At 49.7% G+C, this 11547-nt stretch overlaps 1 protein-coding gene and 1 long non-coding RNA gene across 7 annotated transcripts; one reads left to right on the top strand and one right to left on the bottom strand.

The window, feature by feature from the left end:
* Nucleotides 1-244: 244 nt before the first annotated feature.
* Nucleotides 245-3306, top strand: LOC133210234 (skin secretory protein xP2-like). 6 transcript variants are annotated; one of them, XM_061349433.1, is made up of 6 exons: nucleotides 245-674; nucleotides 801-867; nucleotides 1141-1310; nucleotides 1494-1654; nucleotides 1813-1922; nucleotides 2271-2738. In XM_061349433.1, exons 1-6 carry the CDS (start codon nucleotides 250-252, stop codon nucleotides 2634-2636), a joined length of 1299 nt encoding a protein of 432 aa, XP_061205417.1. In that variant the 5' UTR covers nucleotides 245-249; the 3' UTR covers nucleotides 2637-2738. The 6 variants fall into 6 exon arrangements, 5 of the variants coding, with proteins under 5 accessions (XP_061205417.1, XP_061205416.1, XP_061205419.1 ...); XM_061349432.1 differs by having other exon boundaries at nucleotides 1138-1310; XM_061349435.1 differs by lacking the exon at nucleotides 245-674 and having other exon boundaries at nucleotides 682-867.
* Nucleotides 3307-10120: 6814 nt separating this feature from the next.
* Nucleotides 10121-10701, bottom strand: LOC133210244 (uncharacterized). The gene is made up of 2 exons (XR_009724891.1): nucleotides 10609-10701; nucleotides 10121-10401 (listed from the first exon to the last, which is right to left on the bottom strand). It is a non-coding gene; the product is annotated as an uncharacterized LOC133210244 (long non-coding RNA).
* Nucleotides 10702-11547: the final 846 nt, after the last annotated feature.

The following is an 11547-nucleotide window of genomic DNA, read 5'->3' as shown; positions in this document are numbered from 1 at the left end:
CATGGGGCATCATCTTCCCGGTAACAGCAGGCACTAAGGCTGTTTCTCCTCTCTTTTGGCAGCTCCTGAGTAGTGAAGGTGCTCTGGGTCAGCGCCCTCCTTGGGTAAGCCCTGCCTGGCACTGCAGCCTGGGCTGCCCATGCTCCCATCATGGGGGGCTGCTCCATGAGTGGCATCCAAACCATCAGAAAACACCTCTGCTGAGCTGGGCAGAGGAGCCCCACAGCCGAGCAGGCACATCTGGTGAAGATGCTTCATCCATCTGTGTCCAGCCAACACCTGCCCAGCCCCATCCTCACCGCTGCCACTGCTCCTGCTCCAGTGTCGGGTGGTACTGGCTGCTCCGGGCAGTGTGGAAGCGCTCCCCAGGCTGGCAGCAGAGGGAAGAGCTGGCTTGGGTCTCCCACAGCTCTTTCTCTGCCCCTTCCTCTTGCACAGACGACGGGAAGGAGTTTAGGGAGCCCGGGTCACCCAGCTGCCCTCACTAAGGCTGGTGCTGACGGAGCTGAGCAGCTGCCACTCTGTGAGTGTTCCTCCTGCCTCTGCTCCGCCCCAGGGGCTGCCGCAGCCCAGCATCAGCTGCATCAGTCCTCACCTTCTGTTCTTCTCCCCTTGCCCAGGGCACAACACTGGACGCCGGCAGCCTGGAGAAGCTGCTCCAGCTCCAGGCCCAGGTCAGGGTCACCTGCAGTGCAGTCTCACCCATCCCCACCTCTCACACACAGCCAGAGGCTGATGCAGCTCTCCAGGGAGCCTTTCTGCTGTGGGGCTCCTTGGTCAGCGTAGCCCATTTCTTGCAGGCTGGTGCCAAGCAGCTGCCAGTTCCCATCTCCTCTGTCAGTGAAGGCGGATGTGGCCATGTGGATGGTGAGTGTGGAGAAGACAGGGGCAGGATGGCCCTTCTCTCCTGCTCCTGCAGGCAGGCACGTGTGCTGCGATGGGGCTGCCGCTGTCCTTCCCACAGGGCATGTCTGTCCACATCACTGCAGCTGGAGAGAGCTGAGCCCCGGGGCCATCGTTCCCAAATGACAACGCCTCTGCCATGGACTCAGTGGTGGGGAGACAGCACTGAGGGAGTCTGGGAGCGCTCTCCTGGTGCTTCTCCTCCATGGCTCTTTGCTCTGTTTCCCTTGGCAGCAGTCAGGACCTGCAGGAGCAGGAGGAGGCTGCCCTGGCCATTGGCACGGCCAGGGACCTCGGCTGCAGTGGGGGCACCGGGGCCATTGGGCTCTGCTGGTGCAGGAGCTCTGTTTGGCCGGCCCCTGGCAGATCTGTGCAGCCAGGACGGCATGCTGCCCCAGCCCATCCAGGTAAGCCAGCCTGGGCAGGGGTTCCCCATCCCGTCCCATCCCATCCCATCCCATCCCATCCCATCCCATCCCATCCCATCCCATCCCATCCCATCCCGCTGGCTCCTCCATAGAGAGGCTGTCCCCAGCACCTATCCCAGGGCCTGTCTCCAAGCCAGCAGTTCTCCTCCTCTGTGCCCTCAGGACCTGCTGGCTCTGCTCAGTGAGCATGGCCCATCCACGGAGGGGATCTTCCGGCTGGCAGCCATCCAGCATGCCTGCCGAGAGGTCAGGGAGGCCCTGGACAGCAGGGTGCGGTGCAGCTGGAAAACCAGCCCATACTGCTGCTGGCTGTCCTCTTGAAGGTGAGCCCTGCAGCCCCCGGCTCTCTTGGTGCTGATGGGCACCTGCGGGAGCACAAGCAGAAACCCAGCTGCCTGCTCATGAGCCAGAGGGCTGGGGACGCTGCCTGTGCGCTTGGGGGCAGTGGCCAAAGCCTCACGTGGAGCCCTTGGCACTGCAGGACCTCCTCCGGAAGATCCCCTCCAAGCTCCTCCACATCCAGCTGTACAAGGAGTGGATGAATGCCATGGGGAAGACCAGCAGGCAGGAGAGGCTGGCAGCACTGAAAGTGTGGCAGCAGCCAGCAGGGACTGGCACATGCTGGGACTCCAATGCAAAGCAGTGGCCTGCCTGAAATAGCTATGGCTCCTGCAAGCCACCTCCTGGCTGCTGTGGGCTTTATGTCTGGGGGGAAAGGGGCACCAAAAAGCTTTTCTCTCCAGGGAGCACCTCCCACAGGTGTTGGGGCTTGTTCCCACAAAGGCCTCTTTCAGAAGGGTGGGGAGGGAGGGAGGTGGCTGTACCTCAGCAAAGGCAGTCCCTCTGCTGTAGAGCACGCAGTGGCCTTGGGTGTGATCAGCCTGGGAGACCTGTGTTGTCAACACCGGCTTCATTAACGCTCTGCTCCTGTTCCCTCAGGGTGGCCAGCAAGCTACCAGAGGCCAACCTGCTCCTGCTCCAGCGCTTGCTGGCGCTGCTTGGCAGCATCAGCAAGAACGTGGCAGCTACCAAGATGATTGCTGGGAACCTGGCATCTGCCTGGCACCAACCCTCCTGAGCCCAGCCCAGGAGCTGCTCCTGGGTGTCCTGGCTCTGGAGACAGGCAAGGTACGCTGTGCTCACCACCCAGCTACAGCGTCCCCAGCTCAGCCCAGCTTTGCTGCTCAGAGGGTCCTGGCTGCCTCCTCCCATCAGCAAAGCCATGGGGCAGCAGCCGGGAAGAGCAGCCCCACGGCTGCACCTTCCTGCACAGAAGCACGGCTCTGGCTGGGAAAGGCTGCTTGAGCCCTCATCAGCCCCCTCGGTGAAACCAGTGCTTTGCTGTGTGCAGATGACGCAGCTCATCAAGCTCCTCACTGACCAGCAGGAGGAACTCCTTGGAGAGCAGGTGGCCGGGGTGCCCAGCGAGAGGGATGAGGAGACACCAGCACCACAAGCAGAGCTGGAAACAGCAGGGGTAAGTGAAGGCCACAGGCAGTGTGACAACAAAAGCCTCCCCTCTCAGGTGGGGCTGCTGCCAGTGCAGGGACAAGCACGGTCATCCACCAGCCTGCAGCTCTGCAAAGCGGAGAGCAAGGCTGGTGCGGGTTGGCCATCCCGCTTTGTGCGGTGATGCCACCACAACTGAGCTGAGCAAACCCATCCAAAGGATGTGCCTTTTAGAGCCAGGGTAGCAATTGTGCAGGGAGGTCCTTGCCCCCCTGCTAACCTACACATTTGCATTGCAGGTGCCTCTCATCGCTCCCGAGAGCAAACAGCAGAGGAGTTTTTCTGGGGAGAAAAGGTAAAACTGCCTGGCTTTGCTTGGCTCAAGGTAATCATGGCTTCACCGGTCTAACAATACTATGGAATGCAAAGGTTCCCAGGCTCTTCATGCAACACCAGGAAGTGAAGAGCAGCCTGGGAAGAGGGCAGCGACGGGCCACCGTGCCAGAAGAAGAGCAAAACTGAGCTCAGGGATGTGTGATGGAAAAACTTCAAGCAGGGGAGGAACAAGGCACCCAGGTATGTAGCAGAGCCTGTGTTCCATCTTTTTGCCAAGCTCTGAGGATAGGAAACATTCCTGAGGTACAGAGGATGGTCCTGCCTCGGAGGAACATGTATGTCAGGAGAAACATACTACCCCAGCATTGCCTGCCAACCTGTGATTTTAGTATGGCAGGGAGAGGGATGCTGCTGCTTGGGTTTTGGAAAAGACCCTATCCCAGCTTCCCAGGCTCCCTGCCAAGCCCTGCTGCCTGGCAAGGGGGTACTGCACCTCTCTGCCAACTTCCCATGCTCTGAAGGTGTCACTTGCGTTGAGGAGGTACCAAAGCAGCACTGTAGTTGTCAGTCAGGAGCCAGTAAGGAGCCTCTCTCCTGTGCTAGCAATGACCTCTTTTACAGCATACCTCTAAAAAACCTAGGAACCAAGTCTCACCTGTTCATGGTTTCAGCAGCGCCTTCTGACCTGCCCTTGTAGGTGCCCATTTACTGCTTCGATTCCTTGCATGAGCTCTGCTGCCTGGGCTTGGAGTTCCACCCTGTGGTCCCGGCACCATCTTGGCAGCGGCGAGGACAGAGCCACCGTGTCCATCTGCTCTGCAGACAAGGTTCCACCACGTTGCCCTGGAGCCAGAGCCGCGCCCTCAGACCCATCCCAGCCCTCGCAGGGGGCCTTGCTGGCTAACTCCTCAGCACCGCCAGCAAAAGCCCACCCACGGGAGCATCTCCCCAGTGGGGAGCTGGCCTCTGGACTCTGTTACTGCCGTTGTTACTCTGCTTGTTACCACGTTTCTTAACACACTTTTTTCTGTATTTAGAACTATGTTTATTAGTCTATGTCTTTTCAAAACACATTTTAGGATATACTTTAGCATAGATTTAGGGTACAGTTTAGGAAGCATGTTATAGGACAGTAGTTATTTCACATTGTGGTAGCACACACTTCGTAGGATCATAGAATAGTTAGGATTAGAATAGGATTGTTAGGGTTGGAAAGGACTTCCAGTAATTTCATGTTATGTCACAAGACTACTCTTCGCGTGGCTTTTCATCTGTATTAGTAAAAAAGCAGAAAGAATCACAGAAGTCATATCTCTCTGCCTTGCCATCTGCATCCTGCAGAATGGAAAACAGAAAAGAGACTATCCTGAAAGAGTCTTTGGATTAGGAAAGAAATGACAGAAAGATATTTATGAATGCAGGAGCACTGCTGCTACACCTTGAAAAAGAGTCAGATAAGCTCCAGAAGAGTACTGCCTGCTGGTGGAATACAGCTGCGTATCTTAGACACTGTTAAGGTCCAGAAGGAGAGACTTGCTTCTGAAAGAAAATGCACAGGCAGCAGAAAGGAGCATTGAATGGCGCCACTGTATTCTCATTGACAGCTGTTTATGGTGGGCAGAGAGATGCTGAAACAGAAACAAAAAACCAAAAAAAACAAGGAAACAAAATAAAAAGAAACCCAACACAAAACTAAACAACCACCTCCCACCTCCTCCCCCCAGAAAAAAAACAAACAACAAAACACACAAAAGAAAAAACAACCGAAAAACCCCATAATCCTATTTTGGGAAAAAAAAAAAAAAAAAAAATCCCTCAGATCCCTCTGCACTCTGATGGGAGAAACACTGGGAGATGACAGCGGGTGTCCAGGCACCTGCAAACAAAGCTGTCTCAAACTGAGTACCAACAGTGACTTGTTAGTAGTAGGGGTGAGCGACTGATACACACGTATTCCCTTTGCATTTGCTGGAATACATTGTGCAGACTGCCTGCAGTTCTCAGCATTGCTTCATATGTATGTCTTTCTGAATTTTCTTTACCATTTCTATACAGAAATAAAGTGCCAAATGCATACCTGCCCAGTCCCTGTGTTTGGATGAGTCCCTTCCCTTTTTATTCCTCTCCCCATCTCTGGGTTTCCCTTCTCTCTCTCTCTGATAGTTACTGTCATGGTTTAAACCCAGCCAGACAGCTTGTGCACTCACTCCCAGTGAGTAGTGCCGGGCTGGAAGCAATCGAGGCCCACATCCCCCCCCCTCCCCGGGGGCTCCCCCCTTTCCCCGCTCCCGGAGGGATGGGGAGGAGAATCGAAAGAATGCAACTCCGATGGGCCGATAAAAGAACAGTCCAGCAACCAATATACAACACAAATCACCACCGCTACCACCACCACCACCAATAAGAGATAATAGCAAGGGAAAAGAGTACAATACCACCCGCCGAACAATGAGTCCGACCCAGCCGACCCCCTGTCCTTCCGGAGTGACTCCCAGTTACCTCCTGGGCATGATGTGCTGTGGTATGGAATACCTCTTTGGTCAGTTTGGGTCAGGTGTCCTGTCTCTGCTTCCTCCCAGCTTCCCCTCCTCCCTGGCAGAGCATGAGGCTCACAAAGTCCTTGGCCAGACCAAACATCATTTTTATCAGCTTTGTTCCCAGCCTGAAAGTCAAAACACAGCCCTGCACCAGCTACCAAGAAAGAGAAAAAATGACTGCTACTGCTAAACCCAGGACACTTACCTGTCCAAGAAGGTCGCGTGATGGTTGCATTTGCATAAGCCTTTTCTTTCTCCCAGGAACTTTTTGGTTTCCCCCCAAAACAGCTGAGGAGCCACCTGCATCCAAGAAAAGAACTTGAGTAAATTGCTACTTCTTCTGATCTCAGAAACAAAAGCACTGCTTTTGCTCAGAAGGCCACTGGTCAGGATTTCTGTGATCTTGCTATGCTCTCGTTCCATTTTCTTCACATTCAGTACCAAAGCCCCAGATCTCTTGGCCATGTTGCTATACCACAGACTCTCTTAGGAAGAGAATAATTTAAAGAGTGTAGGGAACTTCTGCTTATGGAAAGGAGATTATTTTTTGTCACCAGGGCTCCATCCCTGCCAGTGTTCAAGTCCAAGCTGGACAGAGCTTTGGGTGACATGATCTAGTCTCAGGTATCCCTGCCCATGGTAGAGGTGTTGGAACTTGATGATCTTAAGGTCCTTTCCAATCCTAACCATTGTCTGATCCTATGGAAAAAAGTGAATATATGGTACTTAGTCTGATCTTTTACAAATAAATAATGAATGTCAAGAATACAGTGGCCAGTCAGACCTTTTCTTAAACATCAGATTTTCTTGGGAAATTTTCAATGAGTGTTTCTTTCATTATATCACACTGATGTACCGAGTCAGAAAATATTTACAGGAATATATATTTTATGTAAGAAAGATATTGGAAATTGTGTTTTTAATAAAATGAATTATCTGGTGAGAGACAGGGACAGACTGACCCCAAAAAGCAAACTGTTATTGGACAACCACTTTCAGCAGGGATGTGGAAGATGCAGTCTACCCAAACCACTTAGCTAAAGAATCATATTCAATTTCATATCCAGTTAATAATTTAAGTGGACGGGCATCAGAGCCTCTATAAAGTCTCTATAAAGACCATAGTTTGAAGATCAAGTCATTCAGTTAGTGTATAACATTTCAAGGCTTCTCATTCATAAGGCAAATCAAAAGTGGTAGCAGAGTCTCCTGGACTATGGATTATGAAAATGAGAGCCCCAGGACCTATCCATGCCTCAAGACCAGCTGTCACCAACTTGATAATTGCTACACAATCCCTTTATCCTGAAGAGAGCCAGGCAGTGTTGTCCAAAACAGAGTAGGAAGCGAGACAATAATCAAACACTAGAGGCAACCAGGTTGAGCTCACTCATTATGTTTAATAGTACAGATATGCCTCGTTAGCCAGAGAAACCTAAGGGGTTTGTGTTGGTGACTCTTAATTGGCACACATATTTATATTATTTTATGTAAGCTAAAGAACTCTTGTACCTCTAACAAACATTGAGTACAGTATGTGTTTGTAGCCTTTTGTGTTGCTGATGGATTTGTGAAATGAGAAGTATTTTGTTCTTTTTACCTTACTTATTATCCCTTATCATCCACATGCATTTTTCTCCATGTTTATGTAAAAGAGAAGATTGGCTTCTATTTCACAACAGTAAATGAAACCAGGACACTTAAATAAGGAGGAACTCAAAGGTATGCTTCTGTTTAGCTGCACATTTGTGAGGGGGGATCTGTGGGAGCACTGGGCTTGAATATCCCTTGAGGGAAGGAATCTCTGTTTTGATAAGAGGGACACATGGCTATGACTTCAGTTTTCCAGAGAAAAAGAATGTTACGCTTTGATTTGGTTAACCCTAGATTAACCCTAGCCTCAGCATCTGTATTTCAGGCAGCTTGCTTGCACAAGTCACACAGTGTTTATGGTGAAAATTTCCTGTGCCACACACCTGACAAATTACTTTGCCCCTTTTAAGCAGAGAAAGAATGCGTTTCACATAGTAGCTGCAAACTATGAACAACACTAATAAGAAGAGGACTTGATCTTTGAAAGTGCTGTGCTTATTCAGCCCTGCAGATCCTTCAAGTCTGTGCTGTGGGCTTCACGTTTCAGTTAGGCCATAGTGCCTGCCCATCACAAATCCATGGATCTTGGTGGCAATTAATTTTCAACTATGGTACAGTTCCTTCAGGAGATCCAGCATCAATACCTCCAGATGTTTGTACGGATTAGTGTCAGTTTGCTTAGTCACTGCACTCATACAAAATAGCAAGTCCAGTGTCTTCAAGGAAAATGATTCTTATCCCCCTGAGGGTGCCCAAGCACACTCACTGTATCTCACAAACGAGATTCCACCAGAGCTGAGAATAATGAGTCTACTATTTTGATGGCTGACATCAAAAAGTTCAGGACTGCCTTTGCACCTGCATCAGGACTGCCAGAAAACACCCAGTTTGGAGCAGGGCCTATAATCTACCAATTGTGCACATGCAGTATCAGTTCGCTCCTTCTCACACTGGTTCTCCTGACTGGAGGAGCTGAGAATGGCCTCTTCCTGGGTCCCCATACCCTTGGGTAGGGACTGTTCTGGAGGGTAGATTTTGTCTAGTTAAGCCTGCCAGCACTTTTGGATCACTGGCTAATGCTGTGCTTGAGCATTCTGGGCATCGCCCCACTGCCCCAGTCCTGCCTGCCTATCCATGCTAAGCACTTACTATCAACTGAGGGAAGCAGAGTAATGAGGACATACGTAATAAACTTAAAATGCTCACTAATACTAAGGCCATAAATGAAAGAATCGGGGAGTATCTCCATAATGAGCACAAGTGTACATACTCCTGTCTTTCACACTGCCACCTCCTGTGCTTGTCAAGATGCCTTCCCGAGCTTAGGTGGTTTCCTTGTAATGGTTATTTCTATTGAAGGTGGTTTGCATCCTACTAACCCTTAAACCTGTCATAATGGAATTTGAGAAACCCAAGCTGGATCAACCGATTTTTAATGAAGTCATCTGACAGAACAATGCATGCCAGGAGGTAAACTGCTCTTTTGCTAGAGTTATTCTCAATTACCTGTACGCAGATGTTGGTCTGGGGCTGCAGCTGTGGTGACTCACGTCCAGTGCAAGTGGGTGTATTCACCGGCAGCAGATGCTGGCATTGAAGACATGGTGCCATCTGAAGAAAAAGCCACACCATGTAATGTTATTAAGTTTATCAAGAGGTTTTCAGTATTTCCATGGTTACAGTCTGCAGCAGCAAAGTCACTAGAAACAGAGCAACTGATAGCCACAGCTGCTGGTACGGATCCTTACATAGCTAAGGCTATTGGGAAAATATGGAGACAACTGCAAAGAGTGACTTTACTGACAACTAAAACTAGGCCAGAAAGGTACAAAGTCAGTTTCCACTAAAATTAAAAGCTGCTGTCAATTGTAGGAATCGAAATCCTCCCAATTATGAACCTAATCTAAAGAGGTGGTGAATACTCTCAGTCATCACTTGAAGCTACAACACTGCCCCAGACAACACCTCTTTCTGATGAGATGGGGGAAAAATTATACCACTGACTTGTTAGATCAGGTTATTATCTCTTGGGAAGAGCTGAGACAAGACAGTTACAGACATCCCTGTAAAAACTTGGTGCTCTTACATATATGCCCACATCTGCCACCATTCAAGGTTTCAGGCATTTCAGCTTTTCATCTTTTATGGCTGTAACACAAGCAGTAGTTACTAACTACCTGAACTAGTTAGCACTGAAACAAGATGCCTGTGCAGGTCCTGAAGATGTTGTGGTATTGAATAAACTCACAGAATCACAGAATTCCAGAGTGGTTTGGGCTACAAGAGACCTTAAAGCTCCTCCCCGTCCAACCCCCTGCCACAGGCAAGGACACCTTCCACTAGAGCACCTTCCTCCAAGACCCATGCAACCTGGCCTTCAACACTGCCAGGGATGAGGCAGCCACAGCTTTTCTGGGCACCCTGTGCCACTGTCCCTCCACCCTCACAGGGAAGAACTCCTTATTAGTTAGATAATCTCAGTCTCCCCTCTGGCAGCTTAAAGCCATTCCCCTTGTCCTGTCCTACATCTCTTCTACAAAGCCCCTCTCCAGGTTTCTTCTAGCCCCTTTAAGCCCCACAGCTGCTCTAAGGTCCCCCCTTAAGGAACCTTCTCTTCTGCAGGCTGAACAAGCCCAGCTCTCTCAGCCTCTTATGTTTATCTCCTGGGCTCTGGGTGGAGGCCAATGATCCACAGAGGACGTGGATGAGAAATTAATAAAATATACTATACTTTCTCACAGTTTTCTGCAGTCAAACCAAAATGCAACAGTTGAAGAGCTTGATCTTGGAAGCAATCAAGACTGCTACCATGTAGGAAATAACTCATATGCCAGTAATACTGCTTCAATGCATCAAATTAAGAGCAAGTAGAGCTGGTGCATCAAAATACCTGGGTTAATTTTCTACGTTCCTTAACGAAATTTGTTCTCATCAAAATCATCACAAAACGCAAACAAAAGTCTCGAGGCTCAAAGTTTCACATGGACACCTAAGAGAAGTTTTTACCTGGATTCAAAGCTCTTACTCAGACCTGATTTCATTTCTAGAAGAGCATTTGCGTCTACTTCATGGTTAGCCTTCTCTGGAAGAGGGATTCCAAGTGGGACCACCTGAGGAACTGGCACAGAGCCAGCCATCACTTTCTCCACAGTGCTCTTGAAAGAAGAAAAACAAAAAGGCAGACAACAATGTTTCTGAACAGAAGAATGCATTGACAGATACGGTCTTTTCATGGCATTCCTGCCTTCATTTGTTTCTCTTAAAAGAGACAACACCAGGTTCTTTAAAGTGTTATTCCTTATGGCATGGTTTTCACATTGGAAAGGAGCAAGGAACCAACAACCATTCCAATTCCAACTTACTCTCCTCTTGCAGAACTGTGAACAAAGCTTGAGATGAGCACTGCTGCTTTCATTTCACTTTGACCTTCCTTGCTTAAGTCTGGTTCCCACGTGAAGCTTTAGCATCACACATCAATGATACCTGATAGGAGTGAGTAACAGGGAAGTCTCTCCACCCTAGTGGCCCATTGCAGCCACCTGAATAGATACAAGATGTCCTGCAAAGGGCTAAAGCAAGACAGCCGTTGCTTAAGCTTATCTCAGCTTCTGTATTATGAATATACCTATAAACAGGTGCCAGACATGATTTATCATAATTTACAGAGGCATTATCATGTCACACAATTCAAGACTGACGAACTGCATTTCATACACTAACATTTTGCAATACAAAACGATGGACTCCAGATCTTGGGAACCGATCTGCAGGGCCAGGAAACATGCCTGCACTTCAAGTGTTTCCTTCAAGTGTTACTTGATGGGGCCATCGGAGAGCCCCACACAGTGCAGCCCAGGCTGGGCCATTGCTCTGGCTCCGGCAGAGGCACAACTGCCTTGGGAAGCTGCCAGCGAACAAGAGCTGAGAAGCGGCTGCAGAAGGGCTCTGCTGGGGGGCTGAAAGCCAAGGGGGGCGTAGGGGAAAGGAGAGGCTGCAGAGCCTCACTCTTGGGGTTTCTTTCAGAGGAGGTGGAGCCACACTCAGCGTGATTCTTAAAGCCAGCTCACATCTGGCCTGAGGTGGGTGGTTTGGTTTGGGGGTTCTTTCTAATACACGTGTTTCTGGATGCGTTTCAGAGCAGAACCTGGATCTCAGGGTGCTGGGAATAAATCCCTGGAAAGCTTGCCAATTCTTGCTGCACAGTTGTCCTGGGGTCAGCTCTAATAGTTCTTTTTCTGCTTCTTAGCTGCCAACTTAAAATGAGTTCAGATTTTTTTATAAAGGATGCAGAAAAGCTTGGT

Source organism: Neopsephotus bourkii, unplaced genomic scaffold (genome assembly GCF_033783945.1).
Source record: "Neopsephotus bourkii isolate Nb327-2 ecotype Australia unplaced genomic scaffold, CSIRO-AGI_Nbou_v1 NB_414, whole genome shotgun sequence".
In the NCBI taxonomy this organism is placed as follows: domain Eukaryota; kingdom Metazoa; phylum Chordata; class Aves; order Psittaciformes; family Psittacidae; genus Neopsephotus; species Neopsephotus bourkii.
This window is presented reverse-complemented; position numbering and strand designations above follow the sequence as displayed.